General features: G+C 37.6%; 1 protein-coding gene and 1 pseudogene across 6 annotated transcripts in view; one reads left to right on the top strand and one right to left on the bottom strand.

Moving 5' to 3' along the window:
• LOC102016377 lies at window positions 1-1,004 on the bottom strand (annotated as a pseudogene).
• Window positions 1-27,304, top strand: part of Huwe1 (HECT, UBA and WWE domain containing 1, E3 ubiquitin protein ligase) — a gene marked incomplete at its 5' end in the record, with an annotated part of 121,129 nt that overhangs the window by 57,992 nt on the left and 35,833 nt on the right. For 4 of the 6 annotated variants that reach the window (XM_013502819.1, XM_013502816.1, XM_013502815.1 and 1 more), the window contains 22 exon segments: window positions 2,454-2,699; window positions 3,854-3,987; window positions 4,536-4,630; window positions 5,421-5,609; window positions 8,626-8,842; window positions 9,343-9,465; window positions 9,952-10,189; window positions 10,674-10,904; window positions 12,671-12,793; window positions 13,304-13,399; window positions 14,071-14,340; window positions 15,522-15,674; window positions 17,176-17,303; window positions 17,527-17,608; window positions 18,217-18,393; window positions 19,139-19,298; window positions 19,573-19,931; window positions 22,351-22,546; window positions 23,831-23,998; window positions 24,653-24,798; window positions 25,143-25,209; window positions 26,368-26,585. In XM_013502819.1, the coding sequence (XP_013358273.1) occupies window positions 2,454-2,699; window positions 3,854-3,987; window positions 4,536-4,630; window positions 5,421-5,609; window positions 8,626-8,842; window positions 9,343-9,465; window positions 9,952-10,189; window positions 10,674-10,904; window positions 12,671-12,793; window positions 13,304-13,399; window positions 14,071-14,340; window positions 15,522-15,674; window positions 17,176-17,303; window positions 17,527-17,608; window positions 18,217-18,393; window positions 19,139-19,298; window positions 19,573-19,931; window positions 22,351-22,546; window positions 23,831-23,998; window positions 24,653-24,798; window positions 25,143-25,209; window positions 26,368-26,585 (3,816 nt within the window). 6 annotated transcript variants of the gene reach the window in all.

Here is a 27,304-nt window from a genome sequence, read left to right as displayed (position 1 = left end):
TACAACATATTCTGCCAATGCTTTTGTGTATATGTACGTATTAGGTCTGTCTCCTATTAATTTTGGTGTGATATCATTTACTAGGCCATCGTCCATCCATTCTAAAGAATCAGTCAGCTTCTTGGGATTTACAGGGGGTGGATAGACTACATCAGTATGTTTTCAATTGCAGTAGGCATAAGCTGTTGAGACATTCATGAACACTTCCAGATTCTTCATTTGTTGTGCAAGGAGAATAAGCTGTTGTGTTGTAATCACATTTAACTGGACAGCATCTCTTAAATTTTCATTAAACCGTGCTGTAGCTGCGTAGTGGAATATAATATTAGTAGTATCCATGATGACCTCTTTATCTTCTTCACTAAGAGCCAGTTTAGGCTGGGTGAGTTCACTGTTGATTGCTACAATTTTCTCTCCAAAATCTGGATTTTTATCTCTCAATTTGTCAAAGAGCTTGCCACTCAGGACTTCTTCCACTCGCTCCTGGGGTGTCTGTCCAGCTTTCTGCCTTACCAAAACATACACTGAATTCTCCTTAGGACAAGACCTCAGCAACTTTTCCAGAAGTACTTTTCCTAGAAAACCAGTAGCTCCTGTGAGGAGAACATTCTTTCCTTCATAGTATTCTGGGATTGAAACCATTTTGACCCCAGACTCAGGCCTTGCTGTTTCCTGGCACCTTAGCGAAGGCTGCCCTCAGGCTCTCCTCATTCGCGTTTCTCTTCCCTTTTCAAGACTAATTTATTATATGTGTATCTGTTCAGAGATGTTACATTGTTTCTGCATTTTGGCTATGGTGAATAATACTACTAGCAACAAATACCTCTTCATTTAATTTTTGTGAAAGTCTACATAGATCTGAAATAGCTACATCTTACATTTATTCTGTGTTTAATTTTTTGAGGTACTGCCACATTGTTGTTTTTCCACAACTGTAGCATTTTACATTCCCACCAGCAATATACAGGATTCTAATTTCTCCACATCCTTGCCAACTTATTTTTTATATTTGAGCCAGGAGTGGTGGCACACACCTATAATCCCAGTACTCAAGAGGCTGAGGCTGGCGTATTACAGTGAGTTTGAGGCCAGCCTGTGCTACATAGTGAATCCAGGCTAGCCTGAATTACATAGCAAGACCCTGTCTCCAAAAAAAAAAAAAAAAAAAGTAGTACATCTTTGTAGTATAGAGAACCCAATGTAAGGATATCCACTATCACTGCTCCTGTTCATTATATTATTTGAAACTCTAGCCAGAAGAATCAGGCAAGAGATACTGCACATACAGGAAAGGAAGGAAGAAGTCAAATTACCATTGTTTGCAAATGATGTGGTCCAACTCTTAGTAATAATTAGCAGATTCAGCAGTGTAGCAAGATACAAAGTCACACACAAATTCATTGTGTTGGTTGGATTTTTTTTGCTGTTTTGGATTTTGGTGTTGGGAGTTGAATCCAGGAGTACTTTGCACTGAGCTACCTTCTTAGCTCCTTCTTATTTTCAGCCAGGATCTTTCTAACCTACACGGATTGGCCTCCAACTTGTAATCCTCCTACTTCAGCCTCAAGTGCTGGAATTACAGGCATGTGCTACAGTGGTTGACGTGGTGTTCTTTATTGTAACTGTTTTTTCTTTCTTCTCAAGACTGTTTTGCCTATTTAGAATCCCTTGAGATTCTACATCAGTTTTTGGAGGGATTCTTCCTGTTCCCACTCTAAAAACAAAACCAAAGGAAGGTCACTATTTCAAGTTTTGTAGTGATTGCATAAAGTGTAAGAGGCTCCTTTATCATGTAGAATATGCAGTGATGGGTCATTTCTGCTAAATATCAGAAATCTAGTTTCTTATAGACTTAAATGCAGATAATGTGCTATTCATGAGGGAAATTTTATCTTCTGTCTCTGAGCATGCCGTGTAAGGAGGGATAGAGTTATTTAAAGCCGTAGGAAGGCAAATAATTTATCTTTTCCTGGGGACTGATAATTGTTTTGAGTTGTATTTTCCTCTAGTCTTGAACAGAAATCACTAGGTCTATATAACCCTCAGTTGTTAATTAAATTGTCTAGCTGATGCCAATCCCAGAATCATCTCTCTTGAGTTAGGAAAGAAAGAACATTGTAATAGTGATTCACTTCTATGCTTTGTAACCTTCCCTAACCTAGCTCCCTGCTGAGGTAAATTTGGAATTAACTTCACAGCATAGTTGTTTCTACAACAATATTCAGACTTTTAGTGTGGTTGACTCACCAAGTTTGAAATTAGTGTGTTACTCTACAAAACGGTGTTGAGATATGTCACATGTGGATTCGTATTTTGTTTTCATCATTTACCTAGAGAGTGACATGGCCACATCTAAAACAAAATTTCATTTAATACTCACTTCCATGGTGGCTGTTATAAGACATATCTATGAGATTCTTTATATGTAAACACAGTAATTATTCTTATTTCAGACACTGTCACATGAACCTAAAGTTCTTCAGGAGGGTCTCCTTCAATTGGATTCCATCCTTTCTTCCTTGGAGCCCTTACACCGCCCCATTGAATCCCCTGGGGGCTCAGTTTTGTTGCGAGAACTGGCATGTGCTGGTAATGTTGCTGATGCTACCCTCTCAGCTCAAGCCACACCTCTGCTGCATGCGCTCACTGCTGCCCATGCCTACATCATGATGTTTGTTCATACTTGCAGAGTTGGACAGGTAAGAATAATCTTAGAAATAAGCATTTTGGTTTAATACCTACGGCATGTATCTATTAGTTTATTGTGTTTAGAGGTGGCTGTATCTGGGCTAGCAGTTGAAAGAACATTCAGGTTTAATATGAGATATATTTTTGATACTGTCCATTTATCCTTTTAGTGGGTGGGTAGTTTGAGTTTATGCTTCACATTGCTTTGTGGTTAACTCTCCTTCAGGTTTTTTTAAATTAGAAGTTATATAACAATATAATTTGCCATATTAGCTAAACTGCTTGGGACTGAATAGAGGTTTTTATAAGCAATTATCAGGTATTACTTGATCTATACTATCTCATCTGTATTAGGAATTTGGGTTTGTAGTCACCCTTTTTAGTAAGCATAGCTGAGTTGGCTATTCTGTGAGCCTTATTTGTAATCTTTTGACAAGCACAATGTAGGCCTAATGATGGGATGGCAAAGGGCATTTCACTTTCAGAACATTTAAATCACTAGTAATTAACCTGACTAAAAATGTCCTAAGTGTCAAACTTTATCCCTGAAATCCATAAGTTTCTTATGCACTACTTGTATTTATTACATAGTTCTGTCTAAAGATTATAGTGGTTTAACCACTTAAACGCTCGTGGTGTGCTGCTGCCCAGAAATAGATACTCTGATTCAGTCAGAAAAGTTATCAAAAACACAATCACAAACCATTTAGAAGGTTAAATTATATTTCAAAAGGTAGGGATTCATTTTTATTTATTACATTTTATTAAAGGAAGTAATGAATCAAAATAATTATGAATGAAATGCTACAGATATATACTGAAGTAAAGAAATTGGAGGGGAAAAACACAAGGCCCCCCCTCACCAAAAAGTAACTTCAGAGTAGTCTGCAGAACTATACCTTTTATTCAAAAAATGTTCCCTGTGATGCCTTTTAACTGAAAAGCAGTGAGAATGGATATTAGAGATAGTTTCTAATTACTGTAAGAGACTACTTTAGGGAACTAATCTTAAGTGTTGATGTTTTGATGAAGCTGGCAATTCCTTGAGAATAACAATGAAGGAAAATAGAAACCTTTACCCTTCTAAAACAGTTAAAAAGTGATTCTGAGTATACATTTTTCAGAGACTATCTCAAAAGTGTAATTCTCTTTACTTTGCTTGCAGAGTGAAATTCGTTCCATCTCCGTAAATCAGTGGGGTTCTCAGTTGGGTCTGAGTGTTCTGAGCAAGCTGAGCCAGTTATACTGTTCTCTGGTATGGGAAAGCACAGTCCTCCTCTCACTGTGTACTCCAAACAGGTTCGTGAATAGTCATCTCCCTTGGTATCTATATGAACTCAGTAAACATGTGGAGGATTGTTGTACTCTGATCAGAGGTAGGAGGGTATCATAAAAAGGGCAGTGGCAAAGCTACGCATGGTGGCACAGGCCTGTAATTGTAGCACACAGTAGGCTAAGGCAGGAGGATCGCCCTGACTTTAAGGCCAGCTTTGGCTACACAGTGAGTTCAAGACCAGCCTGAATTATACATTGAGACCCTATCTAAAACAAAACAAAACATCTTCAATGGCTTCCTTATCTTTCCCAAACTTAACAGCCTAGGACTTAACTAATGGTATCACCATCTTTGATGTAACACCCCAAACATGCTGTGTCAACATAGTAGGGGTTTAAAATTTGGACAAGTATATTGAGTACTACCTCAGGAAATGGAGCTGTTTTATTGTATTCAGGATAGTGTACCTGCTCTAGGAGGCATTATATTGGGCAAGTGAGTCAGAAACCATGCACCGTATAAGAGGCAAAGTATCAGTTGTTTTGTTTGTTTACTGGTTGTCTTGTTGCAGTCTACCATCTGGGTGTGAATTTGGCCAGGCCGATATGCAGAAACTGGTTCCAAAGGATGAGAAGGCAGGTACGACCCAGGGCGGAAAAAGATCAGGTAACTCTAAGAAACTAAAATCTTAGTCATTATTTCTCCTAAGTTCCATCCTTCTGTCTTCATGGGTTTATTATAAAAATTTAGCTAGATCTTGATGTCCATAATCTTGTTTTCTTTCTCTCAGTGATATTTAATTAGTTTTTATTAAATTTACAACTTTTTTCACTTCCTTTATAAACACACATTGTGATAAGAATTAGGACATACAATAGAAAGAAAAACCCACATTTCTACCACCAAAATAAACACATCATTTTGGAAGTGTCTGCCTAAACTTTTTCTCTGACAATGTTTACAATTAGATAAAACATTTTATACATCTCTGTTTTCGATTAACATTAAGTGCCATGTAAATGGATTTGTCATTCCATTAGGTTTTTAATGTGCTGCTTTGAAAAATGAGCAGGATTTGTGTGTAACTTTGTGTAAGTATAAGATTGATTCCTAAAAGAATATCTAATAATCTATAACAGATACAAGATTCAAATTTTAGTATGAAATCTCAAGAATTTTTATATATAATTTTAATAATTGGATTAAATAATATATTACTATAAACTTACCTTACCATTTTTTAACATGGCCAGTAAAAGAGTTAAGATCATGTATGTGGCTCACATTATTATTTGTATCAATGCAGTGCTGCTTTAGAATATTTGTTATATCACAGTAAAAGTTCCTAAGTGCCATAAGCAGAAATCATACATAATTTTCTTGGGACTCTTCAGATCAAGGAACCAGGTAAGTGTTGGCTCTACATGGTCTTATTGCGCCCGTGTTACATCCACAGATGGAGAACAGGATGGAACAGCTGGTAGTATGGATGCTTCTACCCAGGGATTATTGGAAGGCATTGGTCTAGATGGTGACACATTGGCTCCCATGGAGACAGATGAACCTGCTTCAGACTCAAAGGCCAAATCGAAAATTACACCAGCAATGGCTGCCAGAATTAAGCAAATCAAACCTTTATTGTCAGGTGAGTGATTCTCTTTCTATTCCCTTTTCTGGCTTTCACAAGACTTAACTAGTCCTAAAACAAATTGAGTAGGAGAGGCTGTATCATTTTGTGTAAAGAAATTTTGCAGCTCACTTTTAGATGTATTCTTTTGAATCTCTGTGTAATCCACTTTCCTGCCCCTAGGGCAAAATACCCTATGCAACTTAAAGACAGATTTATTTTGGTTTACAGTTTCAGTCCTCAGTCAGCTGGCTCCAAGGCAGAAACATGGTAGCAGAGGACAAGATGCTCAGCTGGTGGTAGCCAAGAAGCAGTCAGCTTGTGGTAGCCAAGAAGCAGAGAGAAAAGGGAGGAGCCAGGGACAAGATTACACTTTTCCAAGCCATGCCTTTATCGGTCCGCCTTTACCTAGGCTCCACCTTCACTAGCACATTCAGCTACTGAATTCATCAATGAATGAATCCACAGAAGAGTATAGCACCCCTGTGATATAATCACCTTACAAACATGTCTTTTGGGAAACATTTTAGATGTAAATCATGATACCCCTACTATGTGTTTGACTCTGTACTAGCTACCACGGTTATAGATGAGATACTTTTCTGAGTGAGAGTCAAGTCTACCTTTTCTTCTTTCATTCCTTCCCTCTTACTCACTTTAACTAGTACAAATGTTTTCCACCCAGACCATTTCACTGACATGTCTCACCAAGATACCCATATCTGCGTTACTACATTTTAGTTGCTTTTTCATTTGTCTGATGGATGATAGTTGACTTCCCTTCTTCTAGAAATAACTTTTTCCTTTGTTTCCTGTTACTTATCTCTCCTTTTTATCTAGTTATTCCACCTATCTATTCCATTCTCTGTCCTTTAAAGAAAGCTGCAAGGTGACATAATCTATGTGTTTTATTAAATTCACTTTGACAACTGCATGGAAACTACTTTGGCAGGATACCAGAACTGTTTGTGTACTGATCTGTTTGTTGTCTCTTGGCCCCTAATGTAGTATCACTGGCTGGGCATGGTGGCGCACACCTGTAATCTCAGCACAGAGGCTGAGGCAGGAGGATTGCCGTGAGTTTGAAGGCCAACCTTGGCTACATAGTGAGTTCAAGGTCAGCCTGAAGTGCACCACAAAGTCCTGTCTCACAAGCAAAATGTCACTGTTTGGTAACCCTGTTTTGTGTATTTCTCAATAGTTGACAATTTGTAAACTTTTCTATAAAGGAAAATGAAGACATAGCTCATAGGACCCTGGATCCAAAACCAAGCAGAAAATGGCCTTTGGTATTTATATTTGCTAAATTCAATCCCCATGAATTTTCTATCTCATGGCCAGTGAATTCTGCTCCATTTGTTTTAAAATGAGTATACCAGCACTATCCCCAAATTTAAGCAAAATTGATTGTCTACAGTGTTTATATGTTTCTTACTTTGTTACACTTCTTTGACCTCGTTTTCCTCTTGTCCGTGACCTGCCTTTAAGCCCCTTTGCTGTCTGTTTACCTGAAAAGAGGTGAGAAAGTATAAACTTGATATTTGGATGAACTTTCCAATTGGTTTGAACTAATTAGGTTTATAGAGTCTGATTTTCCCCAGTCTCCAGCCAAGCAGTGTATATATCTTTATTTAGCCTATTCCCTAAATAGAATTAAGAAAGCCTAATTTTTCTGGGATAAGAAAAAGATGGGAATTTTTCTTTTTCTCTTCCTATGCTTTGTTCCTCTGAGCTGTTTTGAGCATTATTGTTGACACAAACTCTTAATAGCGCCCATGTTACATAGTATTTTCATATATCCATATATATCCTTGAGAGACTTTGAATGGGGATTTGGCCTTGTTCTCTCTAGATCATGATAAAATAATGTTCATTTCAGAAGTTCTTTGGCAGCATTTTTCCTTACGATTTTAAGAGTAAAATAGTCATTATAGGAATATAAAAGTAGAGAAAAATGTTTAAAGAAAAGTGATTAGCGTTTGGATTTAATTTTTACCTTTTTTTGTATTTCCTTTTTACATGTTTTGTATCTGCTCTTTTTTGTTCAATACTATATTGAAAAAAACCCACAAAGATGAGAATTCTAAAATGCCCATTGTCTTTTTTTTTTTGTTTTTGTTTTTGTTTTTTGTTTTGGTTTTGGTTTTTCTCCGGTACCGGGAACTGCCCATAGTCTTAATTCCTTAAAGAGCCCACTTGTGAAATATTTCTATTTTGTCTCGCAGTCTGTTTTCCTAAAGGACTATGTATTTCATGTTGTGACCAATATATTACATAATTTCTTCTGTTTGAGGCTCTTAACGATTTTTGCCATTTTTAAAGTACTCTATAGGTATTCTAAGTGACTGTGGTAATCCAATTGATTTACTTAGTGAGTACATATCACTACATAGACATTCCTCATTTAATGACCCAGTCACAGCCCTGTGGCTGGGTCATTAATTGAATGAATTGCTAATGGAGGAATTGTGTAGTTTGTACGTTGCAATATTCAGTACAAATAGTCAAAAGAAACTCCAACTTGATTTCGCTTTTATTTGCATGACTCGTACTGTAGTATTGTAATGTATAACAGTGTATAAGAGCACAATACTGTACTGTGTGATCAGCAAAAATTACAGTAGTAATGTGTACACAACGTATACTGAACAAAAATGATATTGAGGCTCTATAATTATATGATGTACAGAAAACTATATCAAAAAAAAAGATGGGTTATAAGTCCATGCGATCATTAAGCGGGTAGGTTGTTACATGAGGAATACCATATCTGTATTGTTTCTACAAAGTTAGTTTCAATTTGTATTTCCTCTGTGTGTTTATCTTCCATGTGTTGTTATATAATGAGTACCAATCTAATTCCCTTTTCTACAAAAAAGGTATTTTGTCCATTGTGAATCTTCTTGGATTATTATATGGAAACAAATCCATAAGTTTACTAGGTATTGTGTTTGAGGAAATGGTTAGTAATAAAAATGTAATGAGACTATTGTGTGACTCCTGATCAATCTTATTCTTGACTTCTGTGTTCCAGCTTCCTCCAGGTTAGGTCGGGCACTTGCCGAACTATTTGGACTCCTTGTTAAACTTTGTGTGGGGTCACCTGTTCGCCAGAGAAGGAGCCACCATGCTGCCAGCACCACTACAGCACCAACACCTGCTGCCCGATCAACAGCCTCAGCCCTCACTAAGCTCCTGACAAAGGGCTTATCTTGGCAGCCCCCACCATATACACCTACTCCCCGCTTCAGGTGAGGTTCTGCTTGAGATGTAGGAACTAGGAAATTGCCATGGCAGTAACATGACTTGTTCCTGGTGTTCTTAAATGACAGTGAGCCACTGAATTAAGAGAACTTGGAGGTTTGTTGCTAAACTGTACGTGTATCCTAATGTAAGAATTGAGATAAGATACTTACTTAGTAATAGAGTAAGATACTTACTTTAGTTTACATAGAGTAAGATACTTACTTTAGTTGTACGTAGTGTAGAACGTTAAATTTTGAAAGCATTTGTGGTCAGACCTTGTGTTGTGTTCAGTAACCTTGTGTTCTTTAATAGATAAGAAATGTCACTTTTCGTGCCTTTGAAATTTTAATCATGATACTAGTCTATTTACCCACCTTTCCAGTCTGTCAGTCAGTTGGATGTATTACATTTCCTCTTGGCCTCTATGTGAATTTCCCATTGCTTTTGTGTCTGTCTCAGAGAAGTCTCTTTTTTTTTTTTTTTTTTTTGCTTTTTCCCCTTTTAGGCTGACATTCTTCATCTGTTCAGTTGGTTTCACATCTCCAATGCTGTTTGATGAGAGGAAGTATCCCTACCACCTCATGCTGCAGAAATTTCTCTGCTCTGGAGGCCACAATGCACTTTTTGAGTAAGGATCATTGCTCCACAGTGAAGGATTTCTTGAAGTTTAGTCCTTTTTGCTGTGTAACTTACCAGCCCATAGCTTTGTAAATTACCTATCTTGTGACAGTTGGATATGAAGAGGTTGGGTAGTTTTATGTTCTGGGAACCAGCCATGCCTCCACATTCTTATAAGGTGATATTTAGACTGTCCTGGAAGTATTTGTAAGGGTACCTGCTTTTTTTTTTTTTTTTTTTTTTTTTCATTTAGCTTCTAATTACTTATACACGTTTTCTTCTAGACTTGTCTTTTTCTGTTTCTCTACTTGAGTTTACCTGTTTGGAGGTATTTTTAAAGGTTTCAAAAGAAAACCGGTGAACGTTGGGGAGGTTGGCAGACTAAGATGGGGTACCTGTAATGCCAGTGCAGAGATTGGGAACCTTTTAAATATAAACCCCTCCTTACATAAAATACTAATATTCTATCCCCATACTTTCTCTTATCTGAATTTAGAACCTTCAACTGGGCTCTTTCCATGGGAGGTAAAGTTCCTGTGTCTGAAGGATTAGAACATTCAGACTTACCTGATGGCACAGGAGAATTCCTAGATGCCTGGCTTATGCTTGTGGAAAAGATGGTGAATCCTACCACGGTGCTTGAATCTCCACATTCACTGCCTGCCAAATTGCCTGGAGGTGTCCAGAACTTTCCACAATTCAGTGCCCTCCGTTTCCTTGTGGTTACTCAGAAGGTGAGTATTCCCCTTTCAAAAACCATTCTAACTCATGCTAACTGGATAGTTCTCATTCTGTTTTATTCTCCTTACAATCAAATAATGTTATATTGGGGGAGGAGGCACGGGGGATGGAACCTAGGGCATATCATCATCACATATGCTTAGACAAGTGCTCTACCACTGAGCTACAACCCTCAGCCCAATAATGTCAATACTGAACAATCTTTGGATCCTAATTCCACTAGGGTTGCTTACAGATGGTGATGGAGACCTTTGGAGAATTTTTCCATGCTGTAAACATGAATAAACTTGAGATTGGTACGTCCAGAATTAATTAAATGCCCCTTCTTAGAGCTTCCTTAGGCTGCAGCAGTGGTAACTAATGATTTTGTTTTTGTCATTGATTATGGAAGGGCTGTCCTAGACATCTATCACTTATTCTCCCTAAGGCTTTGAATTTAGCCAATGAAGATCACACATTTTTTCAAATGACTTACAGGCAGCCTTTACTTGCATCAAGAATCTATGGAACAGGAAACCTTTGAAGGTATATGGCGGGCGAATGGCTGAATCAATGCTAGCCATTCTGTGCCATATCCTCCGAGGAGAACCTGTGATTCGAGAGAGACTGAGCAAGGAGAAAGAAGGATCTCGTGGAGAAGAGGATGCAGGGCAAGAGGAAGGTGGCTCTCGCCGGGAACCTCAAGTCAATCAGCAACAGCTGCAGCAGGTAGGGTGCTGCCTCACATTAATGGAGTATAATGCTTGTGGTCCTTCTGAGCCTGGAAATAGGTTTAAAATAACTTCTCTTTGCACTATTTTTTTTCTCCTGAGGAAAGTTGGAGTGTAGTCTTAATGCTTTGCACAAGTAGTAGATTTGTATCCTCCTAATGGTATTACTTACTCTTTTATATTTTCAGTAGCCTGCTGCTACCATGTGTTTTAAAGGCAAACTGTGTTCAGTTACTTTGTAGTTAATCTGTAAAGGGAAAGGATATTGTGACTCAAGTTTATTTTCCAACAAGAGTTTTCTGTAAAATTTTAGTCATATATAAAACTTCTTTTTATGCTTTTGAGTAATAGTATAGGCCACATTTTAAAATTGGTAACTACACCACAGCAATATGTGCACACCCATGTTTATAGCAGGACATTTTGTAATAGCTAAATATTGGAAATAACACAAATGTCCAGCAACAAATGGATAAAAGAGATGTTTCTTATACAATGGAGTACTACTCAGCCATAAAGAAGGATAAGTAGACATTTATAGTATCGTGAAATAGGAAGTAATTGTTCAAAGGAAAGAGGAATGTGGGGGTGGAAAGGAAAAGGAAAAAATGAGAAAACCGATAAAATAGAAATAAAGGTTTGTAAATGAGGGGAAGAAGGGTTGAAGCAAGGAGAGGGTAATGGGAGAAAAAGAAGAAATAAAATATATCATGGACAGGTACAAATTCCCTATGATGAATGTGAACATGGTTTATATCTAAGTTGTACCAATAAACTTAATTTTAAAATAATTGGTGACTACAAAGTGGAAGTGAAAGGCATTTAAGTTCCTGCCACTTTAGTCTCAAAATCATTTTTAGACTTTTCCTTCCTAAATTTTATGTATGTGTAATTTGCTTTATATCTGGAATTATATTCAAATCTCATATATATATATGCCTCTTTTTACTATTAAATAATAAATACTCACTGTAGAAGTTTCAGAAAACAAAGCAAAGTATTTTTTAAAGGCATTCATAGTTTCCCCATACAAGATAGCCATTGTCTGCATTCATTCAGTTGGTTCCATGCCCAATTTTTAAACAGATAGCATGAAATAATATGTAGACTTAATATTGCCACCATTAAGAAATTTTTTTACTACTATTTCATTGGATTTAAATTCTTTTTTTTTTTAAGACAGGGTCTCAACTGTGTTGTAGTTCATGCAGGCTTCTAACTTGGCACCAGTCCTCCTGCCTCAGCTTCCCCAAGCACTGGGATTATAACAGGGGTGCACTACCATGCCTGACTTCCCTTATACTTTTATATTGTAAAGCTATGGTATATAAATTCCTTACATATATATATATATATCTTAGGACTAGGTCCTAAGAGTCTCAGTAGTACAATTCCTGAGTCAGATTCTCAGATACTTTTTTGTTGCCATATTGTTTACTAGAAAATTGGGACCTATTTATGATAATGTGTATGAATCTCAGTCTTTCAATTATAATAATAATCTTTTTCTACTATTTATTTGAAGTATGGAAATGAAAAATACTTTAGCTCCCCACTGTTTAACATTAAAACTATGGAAGCAACAAACTGAAAGGATCATTTATGCTGCCTAAGTGCCCTAAATTATAATTGCTCTCTGTTCATTTATAAAGTTAGAGAAGCTTGAGTTTTCCTTTCGTAAAGGTTTTTTTTTAAAGTTTGAATGTTTGAATATCTGTTAGTATGGTACTGAGCTCTTGGTTTTTGTTTGATCTGTTTCTGTAGCTCATGGACATGGGTTTTACAAGAGAACATGCCATGGAGGCCTTGTTGAACACCAGCACCATGGAGCAGGCCACAGAATACCTTCTAACCCACCCTCCTCCCATCATGGGAGGAGTTGTTCGTGTAAGTTGGCACTGAAACTCTAATATTCCAGAGTATGAGTTTGGCTACTAATACCTTTTTTCCTTCATCTTTTCATCATCTGTCTTCTTTTCTGTAAGCTGCTTCTCGTTTTCATACTTCTTTATGGCAATATTTCTTTTCATGATAAACTCTTAAAGCCCCAGAATAAAATAACAGCATGCTTCGTATTCTCTAGCCATGCAAATTACTTGGACTTTCTTTGTGGAAGAACCAAAAGAAACCAAAAGAAAAGGCACACTTTTCAGAGATGCACAATAGGTGGTCACATTGAATACCCTTTCATATACTTAATTTTCATTGCAAATTTCACGCACTGTTCTTATAGTGACCAGGGAAGCCTAGTTAGGTTTGACTAGAGAGAGCCTTATGCAGAGCCCCTTCCCCTCTTTAAAGTTTGAGTTTATGAGTTGAGCTTGTAAGTTTAGGTTTGCTCTTGGTTTCTTTTGTTTTGCATATGTACAGTTGTTGGATTTTCTTTTATCACTCTAGGATCTGAGCATGTCTGAAGAGGACCAGATGATGAGAGCAATTGCCATGTCTCTAGGACAGGATATTCCAATGGATCAAAGGGCAGAGTCACCTGAGGTAACTAGGAAATAGCAGCAAAGGGACTTGACCTACTAATTTTAGTATATCTGTGAAAATTCTGTCGTTGCAGAATAATTGGCAAGATTAAAGTCTTCCTGAAAAACATGGAAATACTCAATCTGATACCTTGCTGTTATATTCTTTCTTGTTTTTTGAGACATGGTCTTGCTACATAGTTCAGGCTGGCCTAGAATTTACAGCAATCCTCCTGCCTCAACTTTCCAAGTGCTGGGATTATAGGCCATGCATCACCATGCCCGGCAGGCTACCTTGTATTGGCCTGAAATATTAGATGAGACAGATACAGCGTTAGTCTTTGGGGGTGCACATTGGGCCAAAGTTGACTTGTATATTCCTGAGGAATAAGTTACTTCAATTTACCACACTGGCAGCAAATATAGGACAGTGTCTGAAAATAATATCATTGGTGATACCATAGGGTACTGCAGATAATCAGCAATGGTTTGGGTTGTTGGAATGAGTCTTCTCTGTTGCCTTAACCTACATGGCTTATGCCCCTACAGTCATTTCTGCACCTTGATGAAAATTTCAACTCCTTGAGTAGAAGGGAGAAGGGTGATCATATAGTGAGGCAAATACATTTTCAGAATTTCCATCTTTCATTCACATACCCTATGTGTAATCCATGCTTTCTTCCCTGCCTCTAGGAAGTTGCTTGCCGCAAGGAGGAAGAGGAACGGAAAGCTCGAGAAAAGCAAGAAGAAGAAGAGGCTAAATGTCTCGAGAAGTTCCAGGATGCTGACCCATTAGAGCAAGATGAACTCCACACTTTCACAGATACCATGTTGCCAGGCTGCTTCCACCTTCTTGATGAATTGCCAGACACAGTATACCGTGTATGTGATCTGATCATGACAGCCATCAAACGAAATGGAGCAGATTATCGTGACATGATTCTAAAGCAAGTAGTGAACCAGGTAAGCTTTCAAGGGGCCAGGAATTGGTAGTATATGAAGTGGTTTTCCTAACATCTTTGAGGATCAATTGTCTGAGAAGTTAATATTCTCCCTGGATTCTTTTGGTTGTAGTCCAACTCTTGCTTTAATGTTTTCTGCAAGGGTGAATTTAACTATGTTACCAAGTGTCTTTGAAGGGGGAAAAAGCTTTCTTTTCCTGTTTCCAGTTTGTCTAAAATGATTATTACTTTTGAGTGTTAGCCCCATGAATCAACAGTGAAAATTACTTTCTGTTTAATAATGACTTCCTGGTGGATAACTGTAACCCATTTTATGTCATTTTTTCAACTCTTTTTTTCTCACTTTAAAATTAATATGTGCTAATTGTAGAAGTAAGATAAGAAAGAAAATACTGCACGTCCCTACCCCTAGAGATACCCAGTTAACATTTTGGTTGTAGTTATTTGTTTAATCTAGCTATATATTTATGTCATTAGAACTGTATTTCATATCACTTTTAAGCCTAGTAATAACTGTAGGGTTCCAAAAAAGGAGAACTTTGGGGCTACCCAAACATAACTTTTTAATGCATGGAAACATAAAAATAAGGGAAGATTGCATAGAGATTTTTCTACAGAAAGGTTAAGTTTCTTTATAATAGCATAAATGATTTTAGGCAAACTAAAACCTGAATAGAGGGCTGGGGATATAGCTCAGTGGCACAAGTGCCTGCCTGGCAAGCTCAAGGTCATGAGTTTGATTCCTGGTTCCAAAAAACTAAAAATAAAAAATAAAACCTGAATAGGAAAGACCAGTGTTACCAAATTCATTATAAGAAATTTATCATTGGCAAACTAAAAACAGACTGTTTCTAACTTTCTGGTTTTTGTGATACCACATGTAGGTTGGTATAAACTTTTTGAGATTCACTGTATGCACCGAGGATTTTTAATACAATTCTTCTCTTTAATCTAAAATGTAACCTCTTTAATCTAGCCAAAGAAAATGATCATTTAGTAATTAAAAATCTTTTAGTGATTAGTCATTTAATCTTCTTTTCATAGACAATAAATCCCTATGGTAAATATATTACTGTTTACCTTTTCTCAGTGAATATGTTTAGGATGGAAGGATTTATGTTAAAAGACTGAAAATGTTTTCATATAACATCATCTAACTTGGCCACTTTGTTGCTTTTCTAGGTGTGGGAAGCTGCTGATGTATTGATCAAAGCTGCTCTTCCTCTGACAACGAGTGACACAAAAACTGTCTCAGAATGGATCAGTCAAATGGCCACATTGCCCCAGGCCTCCAATTTGGCCACTAGAATCTTGCTTTTAACTCTACTGTTTGAGGTATGATTTTGATCTTTTGGTCACATAAGTATATGGCTTGTTCCCTACATTTTTATCAGCTCACAGTTTCAGACAGGCTAAAATGTGCACAATTAAGTACCCAATACAGAGTAGCCTTTGCTGTATGAATGATAGCAACAGTTTTATCTGAGGTCAGGAAGTCATATGCATCATTTCTGGATAGTGAAAGAAGGGCTTCTTTAATAAGAATTAATTGAGTCAAAAGAGTCTTGGATGGGACGTTAAAAGGATAATTAACATGCTTATCATAGCAGTCATGGATTAGTTTTGCCTCAATCTGCCATATAGTGGGGTATTCTTTGGAAATTGAATGTTATAAGTTGTTAGGCAATGGACATTGGATAGAACAAGACTTTACCCTACCTGGTCAGTAAGAACATTATTTGAGGCAAGAGAATGGTTTGGGCAATATATGTTACTGTTCTAACAGCATAAAGAACTAGGAAGCAGTTGACCTTGCACAAATGGTTCTTCATTTGGAGCTCATTATGTGTTTCAAATTTTCAGTTTCCTTTAGGTTAGAAATGATAAAGGTTTCAAAAAGGAATGCTTTGGGGTCCTCCAGTTACTTTGTAGACCCTGTTTAAACAGAATCACAGATAACGTCTTATATTTGCTTTAGTCTTTTCTCTATCCACTTCCTAAGTTCCCACCAGCTTGTACCACTGGTGGTACAAACATATCTAATCACTTTTATAGGTCCTTTTACTAATAAAAAAACTGCAGTCATGCATATACCACCAGTAGGTCAAGCTACCTAGCAGTGAGACATACAAATTACAACCCTGTTGTGAATGTGTGTAACCATCCTGGTACTCTTCCCCCCAACACACACCCCTTTTTCCTATATCATGTACACATTATTCCATTTTTAAAAATATTTTGTAATTTATTTAAATTATTACATAATTACTTTCTCAAAATAAACACACATACCAAAACCAAACCAGTTATGGTGGCACATGCCTATAATTCCAACTCTCATGCTGAGGCAGAAAGATCACCACAAGTTCAAGGGCAGCCCAGGCTACATAGAGAGATCCTGTCTAAATAAAATAAATGATCACCTAATTATTATTGGACATTCACTTGCAGTGATTTTCTTATAAAAGCACTACTTCTGTGCAGCCTCAGTAAGAACTACTACTGTACTTCATTATTCCATCTTTGTTACGATTATAATTGTTCTCGGTAAATCAAAAGCTTTACAACCTCAGTATAGTTAAGACTGTACATCCTAGGTGTCAGTCTGTAATGATATTTATTACCACTTATGCCTTTAGTGCATGTTAATATGCCAGGTGCACTGTGTGTATTCATCACAAAGGCTGGAGAATTTAACTTATCTCAGATTAAACAGAAGATAAGTGTTTAAGAGGTAGAGTTTGAATTTGGCCATTTCTGTTATTGGACATTGCTAATTCGTGGTACTGAATAGACATTTGTATCTTTTTTTTTTCCCCTTTGATTTATCAACCAGGAGTTGAAACTGCCTTGTGCTTGGGTAGTTGAATCAAGTGGCATCCTTAATGTCCTAATCAAGCTCTTAGAAGTGGTTCAACCTTGTCTACAGGCCGCCAAGGAACAAAAAGAGGTTCAGACTCCCAAGTGAGTGACTCTATATCTAGCCTGGTTTCACTTTTTTTGTTCTCCTAGGATTTGATCCCTTGGATTTAGGACCTGAATCAAGCCCTTTCTGGGGCAGACATAGGGCACATGTTGATTTCATTTGTAGTTTAAAAATAATGAAGTACCTGATCTAATGAAAATATGTATTTTTCTAATTAATGCAAGTTTTTGTCTTACCCAGAAAAATTATTCTCTCTTGTAGGTGGATCACTCCAGTGTTGCTGCTGATCGATTTCTATGAAAAGACTGCTATCTCCTCAAAGAGGAGAGCCCAGATGACTAAGGTGGGTGATGTATAGTGTCTGTGGTTGGCAAGATGGTTTAGCTGCTTAGGCAAAACTAGACCAGGCAAGAATGTGAGAGATCAGTAAAGAATGTAAAGGTCTTTGACCAAAGTATAAATCTCTTCAGTGATGTTCATAGCTATTTTTCTCTTCCAAATATAGATTTAGAATTGTTTTCTTATGGCACTACTTTCTAAAGGTCTTAAGAACTTATTAGGAAGTAAATATTAAAGGAACATGCTCTTCTGTTATATAAATGACTGAGTATGCAGTAGTGTCTCCAAAGCCAACTCTTTAGATGAACACTCTACATATTGTGGTAACTCCTTAGAAATGGAATTTTTGTTCCAGTATTTCTCAAATGAACATTTCTCCTTTGTGGAAAACAAACAAATGGAGAGGGTGGCGAGACAAGGTGGTAAATGGGGTTTTCTGCTGAGCGGTGGGAAGATGCATTTACATGAAAGTCTCCTGTTTTCAAATTTTCTTAAATGTTCAGTAGAATTCTGTTTCCTGGGTTAGTTTTAAAAGAAATAGTGAAGTTACTATGTCTTTTTAATCAACCTTGAAAGAAAAATACAAAAGGCTTTGTGATTTTTTACATTTAGTACCTACAGTCCAACAGCAACAACTGGCGCTGGTTTGATGACCGCTCTGGGCGTTGGTGTAGTTACAGTGCAAGCAACAACAGCACTATTGATTCTGCCTGGAAATCTGGAGAGACAAGTGTGCGATTCACTGCAGGCCGAAGAAGATACACTGTCCAGTTCACTACAATGGTGCAGGTACTAATTCATCCATTGCCCCAGACTTCACTAGAAAGAGGCGGATGTACTGGATTTGCCTTTATTTATTTATTTATTTTTTGGTTTTTCTCCGGTACCAGGAACCGAACTCATGACCTTGCGCTTGCCAGGCAGGCGCATTTGCTGCTGAGCTAAATCCCCAGCCCTGGATTTGCCTTTAGATGTGCTTCTTTCTCAACTAGTAGTTCTATCATGTGAAAGAAAAGGATTTCACTTACCCACATCCCCCCCCTTTTTTTGAGACCTGGTCTCACTATGTAGTTCAGGATGCTCACTATATAGCCCAGGCTGGCCTTGATCTTGCAGCAATCCTCTTGCCTCAGCCTCCCGAGTGTTAGGATTACAGCTATGTGCCACTACACTTGGCTACTGCACTTACATACTGTCTTACAGTTTTTAACAGAGCTGAGGCTTCTTAAAGTCATTGGTTAGATTCTGAGTCTGTAGCAGTTTGATTCTATCCTTTCTGAATATGATTTTCATTCAAAGGTTAGGGAGTGGTTAGGGAATAGTGTCTGATCCCCTGGGAAGTTTAGAAATTCATTATAGGAACTTGTTTATGCCACTTTCCCTCTGGAGTCCTTTTTGTATTCTCTCTGTAAAGTATAAGAATGGGATAAGTTGCCAAGGTTTCTTCCTTTTGCAGCCAGAAAGAGCTCCCCCACCTCCAACCTTTACTTGGGTAGAGATTTTTTTTTTTTTTTTCGTCTGTTTGAATTCTTAGGTTAATGAAGAAACAGGCAATCGACGACCTGTGATGCTAACTCTCCTCAGGGTACCACGACTGAATAAAAACTCAAAAAACAGCAATGGCCAGGAACTAGAGAAGACTCTGGAAGAATGCAAAGAAATGGATATCAAACGTAAAGAAAATAAAGGCAGTGGTATGGGCTTTTCATTTTGAATCTTTTAAGGAGTGTTTTACCTAAAGCTAGTATGCATTTATGGTTTTACGATCTGGCCGGTTTCATTGCAAGTGATTTTCATCTGATTACTTACCAAATGTAAGATACATAGTACTTCCCTATGTGCATGTCTTTTCCTATGGTCTTAGTGTTGATATTTGTTGTGTTTCTCTAATAAGACCCAAACTGTCTAGTTTCTTAGGGAGAACTGTGGAAGGAAATGTGAGGTTAAACTGTAGATTCTCATTTGTAGATACTCCCTTGACTCTGGAGATTACAAATACTGAAAAAGAAGTGAGCCTGGAAGAAACAAAAATTGGGGAGATGCTGATCCAGGGCCTGACAGAAGATATGGTGACTGTTTTAATCCGGGCCTGTGTGAGCATGCTGGGGGTCCCTGTGGACCCAGACACTTTGCATGCCACCCTTCGCCTCTGCCTGAGGCTCACCCGGGACCACAAATACGCCATGATGTTTGCAGAGCTGAAGAGTACCCGCATGATCTTGAATTTGACCCAGAGCTCAGGTTTCAATGGATTTACTCCCCTGGTCACCCTTCTCTTAAGACACATTATTGAGGACCCCTGCACCCTCCGTCATACTATGGAAAAGGTGAGTTTTCTTGATGTCACATGTTGGTTTACCTTCACATCATGCCTTTATTTTCCTTGGTATGAAAAGATATTTCCAGTTCTTTTTACACACACACACACTCCGCACAGCAAAAGTTCTCATCTGTGTGCCTAGAAGTTTGCTTGGATATGGTAGATTATCCTCTTAAGAGACATTGTTTTTAAAAAGTACTAGCCAACAAGGTGGCACATGTGTGTAATCTCTGTACTCTGGGAAATTGTGGCAGGAGTTGAAGCCTAGCCAGAGCAAATTAGTGAAAGAAGCCCTGTCTCAAAAATAAAAGTGGGCTAGGAATGTAGCTTAGTACAAGGCCCTGTGTTTAATCCCCCATACCACACACGTATAAAAAAACCTAGAAAATACATTTTCTACACCTAAATGTCACATTACTATTTTAGTAGTTCATATCTGGAAAGTCCTCTCAACAATCTAGGTTTCGCTAACCAAGCCAAAAATGGTTACTAGAAAATTGTGATACAAAGTTCATGCCTCATTCCTTTGTACAAACTCCCCTCGGACACTCGTCTAAGAACCTATTTTCAAAAAACTTTTCCTTTTCTGATTGTAAAAGTATAGCAGATCTTTTTAAATATTTATGATCTGTGATGCACTGTGGTAAACACTTAACGAATAGCCACTGTGTGGCTCACAGAGCAGTTCATATCCTTTAGGCAGTTTAAAAAGCAGTGGAAGAAATGACTTAGTAACTACAAAACATAAAACATTTGGAACATCAACATTAAGACAACAGCAGGGAGGTGGAACTCAAACATCTTACTAGTAAAGCTTTTCCTCCTCTGCTTTTACAAAATTTTCTATCCTAATTTTTTGTGAACACAGTATCGTGACTGTTAAATGACTTCACTTCCATCTCTTGAGACATTGTTGCCCATACTGATAAGTAGTTTTGCAATACGCATTTTTGTGCCTGGCTTTGTTCATGTTTACAATTGTAATTCTTACAGAGGCTTAATACTTGGATCAAAAGGTTGTATGTTTTAAGTTTGCTTGCCAGAGAGGTGGTATGAATTTATACTTACAGTGTATGTATAAGTATACATGTCAGATTCTTGACTCAGCGTTTTAAATTTTGCCTCAGATGTATAAAACCAAGAAAACTACTAAAGACACCATGCATAGTGATCCAAGGTCAAGAGATAGCTCAGCAGGGAATAAACAACTGTGTACAGACAGACTTTGGAAGCTTATACAATGTAAAAATGGTGTGATTAAATAGAGTTCCTCATTGGATGGGGAAAACTTTCAAAGCTTTAATAAAATGCAAATACTTGATTATAATATCTTGCAAGTATGTGTATGGAAAGCCAGGCATACTTTCACTGTTGATAGGAGTATAAATTGGTACTGCCACATGGGGGGGGTGCAGTTTGGTACTATTAATTTAAGATATCCTTTGAGCTAGAAATTCTGTGACTAAGAATCTTACCTGGTGGCTAACATCTTCCCTGTGGAATTGCTTTATAATATCAAAAAACTAGAGTTCCAGTGTCCAACAATATGGGAACTTCATAAATTATATAATTCACAACATTTTGGCTTAAAAATGAAATTATTGCTGGATGTGGTGCTGCATGCTTGTAATTCCAGCACTTCAGAGTCTGAGGCAGGAAAATTGCAGTGTATTTGAGGGCAGCCTGGACTGCAAGATGAGACCCTGACTCAAAAAACCAAAAGAGAATAAAATAATTTATAACTACATAGGGAAAATATTGGGACTATAATGTACTAGATTAAAATGATTACTGATTTGATAAGAAAAGCATTACCAAGTAGTATAGTTTAATTTTACCATAGTGTTCTTCTTATATTCCTGTATTTTTCATTATTGCCAAGCAATTTTGGGAGAGGAGCAAAAGCATAGCTATGTCTGAGCCCTGATATGAAAGCAAACAATCTGTAATAGTTTGCTATCTTTTGTGGCTGTTATTATCTATTGACTTTGAGACATAAAAATGTTTAATTTTGTTCTTATACACTGAGTGAATACCAGTGTTACACATTTTGAGCTATTTTGGCTTAAAATCAGGACAGCATTTGGGGAGACTAGAAGCTGACACATAAATGTGGAAGTTGTGTGAGATGCATGATCTGGGTAGATCTCCCAGTTTCTATTAAGATCACATGCAGTCTGGTCTAAGAGTTGGTAATTTTGAGGTATGCTGTTAACTTCTTTATGAGCCATGTTTTTTTAATTGAAAAGGGATGGACTAGGACTTGAAGACCAAGTATATCTTTCTCCTAAAAGTCTAAAGCTGTCATGTGCTCTGTAGAAGCAGAGTTTGGTAAATATGTGAATCTTTGGTAATGCTACCTTCATTAAAGTTACATTTTTAGAAAGTGGTATTTCATCACCAGTGTTTTCCCATCTCTTCACTAGGTTGTTCGCTCAGCAGCTACAAGTGGAGCTGGAAGCACTACCTCTGGTGTTGTGTCTGGCAGCCTAGGCTCTCGGGAGATCAACTACATCCTTCGTGTTCTTGGGCCAGCTGCATGCCGTAATCCAGACATATTCACAGAAGTGGCAAACTGCTGTATCCGCATTGCCCTTCCAGCCCCTCGAGGTTCAGGAACTGGTTAGTTTCATTTCATTCCTGGCCTTGGAAACAATGAAGTCTTTAGCCTAGTATAACTCCAGAGATTTATTTCCTGTGAGGAAATCTAAAACTTGGAGAGTCTTTCTAGGCAAGTGTAGGGATTTTGACACATCATTTGGGCCAGTCATTTCATTTGGTACCATATTTGTATAGGTTCTCCCAAGTTTCCTCTGGTGTTATCCCTGCCAGAGATACAAACAACTCATTTATTCTAGTCTTGGCCTTCGAAGAGTTCATCTTGATGAGGCAGTAGGACTGACCTACAATTAATAGTTTATAAATTGAAAATTGAGAGGGGCTGGGGATTTAGCTCAGCGGCAAAAGCGCCTGCCTGGCAAGCGCAAGGTTGTGAGTTCGGTTCCCGGTACTGGAGAAAAACCAAAAAAAAAAAAGAAAATTGAGAAACAAATGTATATGTCACTCATAAGATGCCGTGGGAATGTTACTATATCTGAATTTCTGCAAAGAAGTTATAACCTATATTTCATTATTAGTAAATAATTGGATAAATTTTGGGCTGTTTTTATAAGACATCTGGCCTAGATTCTTCAAAAACATTAATGTTATGAAAGGATTACAATGCAAGCATCTTCTCTAGATAAGAGGAGATTGGAGAGAAAATAACAAACACTACTTTGGTTGGATCCTGGCCAGATATAGGAGTATAAGGTTGATTTGGATGCTCTGTATTATTAGATAACATAATTATATCCATGTTAAATTTCCTAGATATTACAGTGGTAGTGTAGTTATATGGAAAAGCATCCCTGATCCTAGTATATACATGAGCACCTGTTCAGTCTTTGTCAAATTTTAATTCTAGGTGAAAAGTCTAGGAATTATTATTGCATTGTCCTTTTCAACTTATCCACAGGTTTGTGAAATTGTACTTTACTAAAAAGGTTGAAAATCCAAACTAAGCGTTTTGGGACTCATTGTCTTGTGCTGGGCATTTCTCATGTATACTTTCATATCATCTCAACCAAATGTCAAGAATGGAAAAATTGACAGTTGAAGTTATAAAACTAGATTCAAAAAAAATTTTTTTCTCTTGATTTTAACACATATTAAATCCTGTGGAATTTAGCAAAAGTCAAAGCCAGTTTTCAAGTATACTGCTTTTGTACATTGATTAATAGGGGCCTCCTTTTCAAAGTTTGGGTAGGTATTATATAAGCCCCCTTCTAAATTTTTCTTTGTTGGTAACCAAGTTTAGGTAGTAGTGGTTCACTATTCACTACTTTTTCTCTCAATTTGGCTTAGCTTCAGATGATGAATTTGAGAATCTTAGGATTAAAGGTCCTAATGCTGTACAGCTTGTGAAAACAACCCCTTTGAAGCCTTCCTCTCTGCCTGTCATTCCTGATACTATCAAGGAAGTGATCTACGATATGCTGAATGCTCTGGCTGCATACCATGCCCCAGAGGAAGGTAAGTGGTTACTCCACCTCTGGAGGCAGGACACTATAGAAGATACATGACTTTGCCTGAGTCATTTTAACCAACTCGTGACTTAATAGCACTCACACTATACCTGCACTCTGGAGATCAAGATGAGTAAGACAGCGCACATTTCTGAAGAAACTAGTAGTCATATAATATGATAGGTACCAAGGTAGTGATGAATCTTAGGGTGAGCCAGGTGCTCTCTTGGCAAGCTGGGATAGGTAGGAAAGTACCTGATAACAAGTTTGTTCTTATCTGTTATCTTTTATATGAGAGTGTATAACATGCACTGAGAAGAATGAACCAAGGTTTTAGGAGATATTAGCATATTGTGAGCAGATGGAGAATAAAACGCCAAGAATTCTTTCACATTTTCGTACTCAAAAGTAAACTGTATTGCTCAAAGATCCTAGGGGTAGTACTAGAGGGTATAACACAGTTTCCTATATTCTTGCTGAAAAGGCTGTGCATAATTGCTTGAAAAAAACATGACTGAATTGCTTGGAACTCATGCTTCCATTCCAGTCAAGTCCTTCTGGGTTTTACTTTGGATCATATTATGTAATATGTGGATTTTGTTTCATTTTTTGATGTGTATGTCTCGGGTTTTGTTGGGTTTTTGTTTTGTTTGTTTTTTAGCAGACAAAGCAGATCCTAAACCTGGGGGCATGACCCAGGAAGTTGGCCAGCTCCTGCAAGACATGGGTGATGATGTATACCAGCAGTACCGGTCACTTACTCGCCATAGCAGTGACTTTGATGCACAGTCAGGTTTTTCCTTAAATGTAAGTTAATTCTTACATTTTCCGTCTTCTCTCTTTCCCTTGTTCATGTGTTCTCTGTATTTAGGATTATGCTAGGGCAGTTTCTAAGATATTTAGGTATATCTACAAAGTATTGTCTAAAACTGAAATTTGGAGTATCCCTAGAAATTTTCTTTTTCCTGCCTCTTCTAGTCAGTTTGTTCATAATGATAGCTTCCCACCAATTCTAGAGGGAGAATGTGATTAAAAGACTGGCCAAATAAAATCTGTAGCATTCCCCACTGGTAACCTGGAAAGGAGTCCTGCCATGTGAGTATAGCTGTTTTTCAAATGTATAATGGCTCATGACCTTTTTTCTTCCACAGAGTCAGGTCTTTGCTGCAGATGGTGCCTCTGGTGAGACTTCCACATCTGGGACCTCCCAAGGAGAGGGTAATGATTTGCTCATCTCTTCTATTGTTATTCTTGAGAAGATACCTTGAAGAAGCTATGGGGGGAAACCATGGGTGCCATAGGCAGAGGGCAGTAAAATATAGGTGTAATTGCCACATTTACTTGTCTTAAGTGAATTTTGTCAAGAGTTGTGTAAGTAAAGGGTCTCTGTACTGAGGTTAGTGTAATTTCTATTAACCTATTAGTGATTGCTATGGTAAGATCCCTTAGTTTTAATCTTTAAACAAGCCCATATATCTTCTAGTAAGTTCTCTTTGGTGCTCATGATCCTGTTTAAATTATATGCCCTTTTATATGGATTTTGGCAGTGTCAGAAGGCCCATGAATTAGAGATATGTCACATGGAAATAAGTCCAAAGAAAACTTTCAAGAGCTGCTTTACCTTGAATAGGGAAGGATTTTAAAATCTACTTTAGGAGTTAATTGGCTTGCTATCATACTAGTCCCTAGAGATAAATTGAAAAAGTAAAGTAATTAATGAATTAGTAGACAAATTATTTTAATATGCTTACTACCCATATGAAGTGTATAATATATTACCCATGTAAGTGTACTAATAAGTGATACTAGTGAAGGGAGGCATCTACGCCAACTGTGTGGCAAACTGTTAGACTCCAAAATGAATCCTTGAACTTAAAAGAACTTTGTCTAGTAAGATAGGCCTACAGTGTTTATAATCCAAGGTAATTGCTGGAATGCAGACATACTTAGATAATGTATAGTTTTCACATAGTATCACCATACATCTGGTTGATGTAGGATAACATTTATAAAGGAAGGAGCAATTGAGCTGAACTAGGTAATTGGGTTCCAGGCAAATATAAGGGAAGAAAGATGTTAAGCAACAGTGCAAGTCATGATTAGAAAACTGCTAGTACAGTATTTCTAGAGTATAAAATAACATGTAAGAATAAGGAAATGAGGGGGTACATGAACAGTTAAACAAAGCCTCCCTGCTGTTTTTTATCTACATACCATGTAGAGGCCCAGGTCATCCTGGTTCTCTGTCCTACAACCATAGTATGATTAGAGTATCCAGCTTACACAGGTGACCCAAAGTAGAAGTTGTATTCTTTGTACCGAAGGCTTGATGTTTGCCATAGTGTGAAATTGAACCAATGTTCGGCTCTTTCTCAGGAGCTTCAACTCCAGAAGAGTCTCGGGATGGAAAGAAAGATAAAGAAGGGGATCGGGCCTCTGAGGAAAACAAGCAGAAAGGCAAGGGCAGCAAACCTTTAATGCCTACCTCCACTATCCTTCGTCTTCTGGCAGAGTTGGTGAGGTCCTATGTTGGCATTGCTACCCTGATTGCCAACTACAGCTACACTGTGGGCCAGTCCGAACTGATCAAAGAGGTAATATTTCCAGTTTTGCTTAAGATACGAAATTTCAATCATTTGAGGGCCTGCTATGTGTTGAACACTTTGCTGGGAACTCATACATACTACGTGCTCACCTGATGAGCACCTTTACATTAAAAATCTAGACCTTTTCTCAGATGTAGAGCCAGCTGTCAGGCTTACTCCAGGAAGTTGGTTAATGACATTTGATGTTTTCTGTTTGTTTTGGTTGGTTGGTTGGTTTTTGGGCTGCAGTTTGGAGATTGCAAAAGGCAAGATGGAAGTCAGAAAGATCAGTTAGAAATCTGGTATTGTAATAATATAGGCTCTTGGTGTAGTTTGGAAAATGAATGGTTGAAAAGATGTTTTGGAGATGGAAATGACAAGAATTGGATTTGGAGGATAGTGGAGGAAATCAAGGACTCCTATTTCTTGTAGGTTTTATTATGTTATTGATGGCATCTAATAACACAAAAGGGGAAAAGTTTTGAGAAGAAAATGTGAAATTTAAGATATCTGTGGGGCATTTAAGTAAATATATCTTAAAAGCTGGTGAAATAAACTATATACGGTATACCACCACGAAGTTGAAGTTCAGAGTTCATGGCCTCGGTCATTCACAAATGTTTCCTTAGCACCTAACTAAAAATTGTTCACAGAAAGCTCCAAAATTTTGCAGAAACTGCAGATATCCTCTGCAATTGATTTTTTTTTTTTTTTTTTTTGTACCGGGG

The sequence above is a fragment of the Chinchilla lanigera genome, unplaced genomic scaffold (genome assembly GCF_000276665.1).
Source record: "Chinchilla lanigera isolate Chin_1 unplaced genomic scaffold, ChiLan1.0 scaffold00074, whole genome shotgun sequence".
Lineage (NCBI taxonomy): Eukaryota > Metazoa > Chordata > Mammalia > Rodentia > Chinchillidae > Chinchilla > Chinchilla lanigera.
This window is presented reverse-complemented; position numbering and strand designations above follow the sequence as displayed.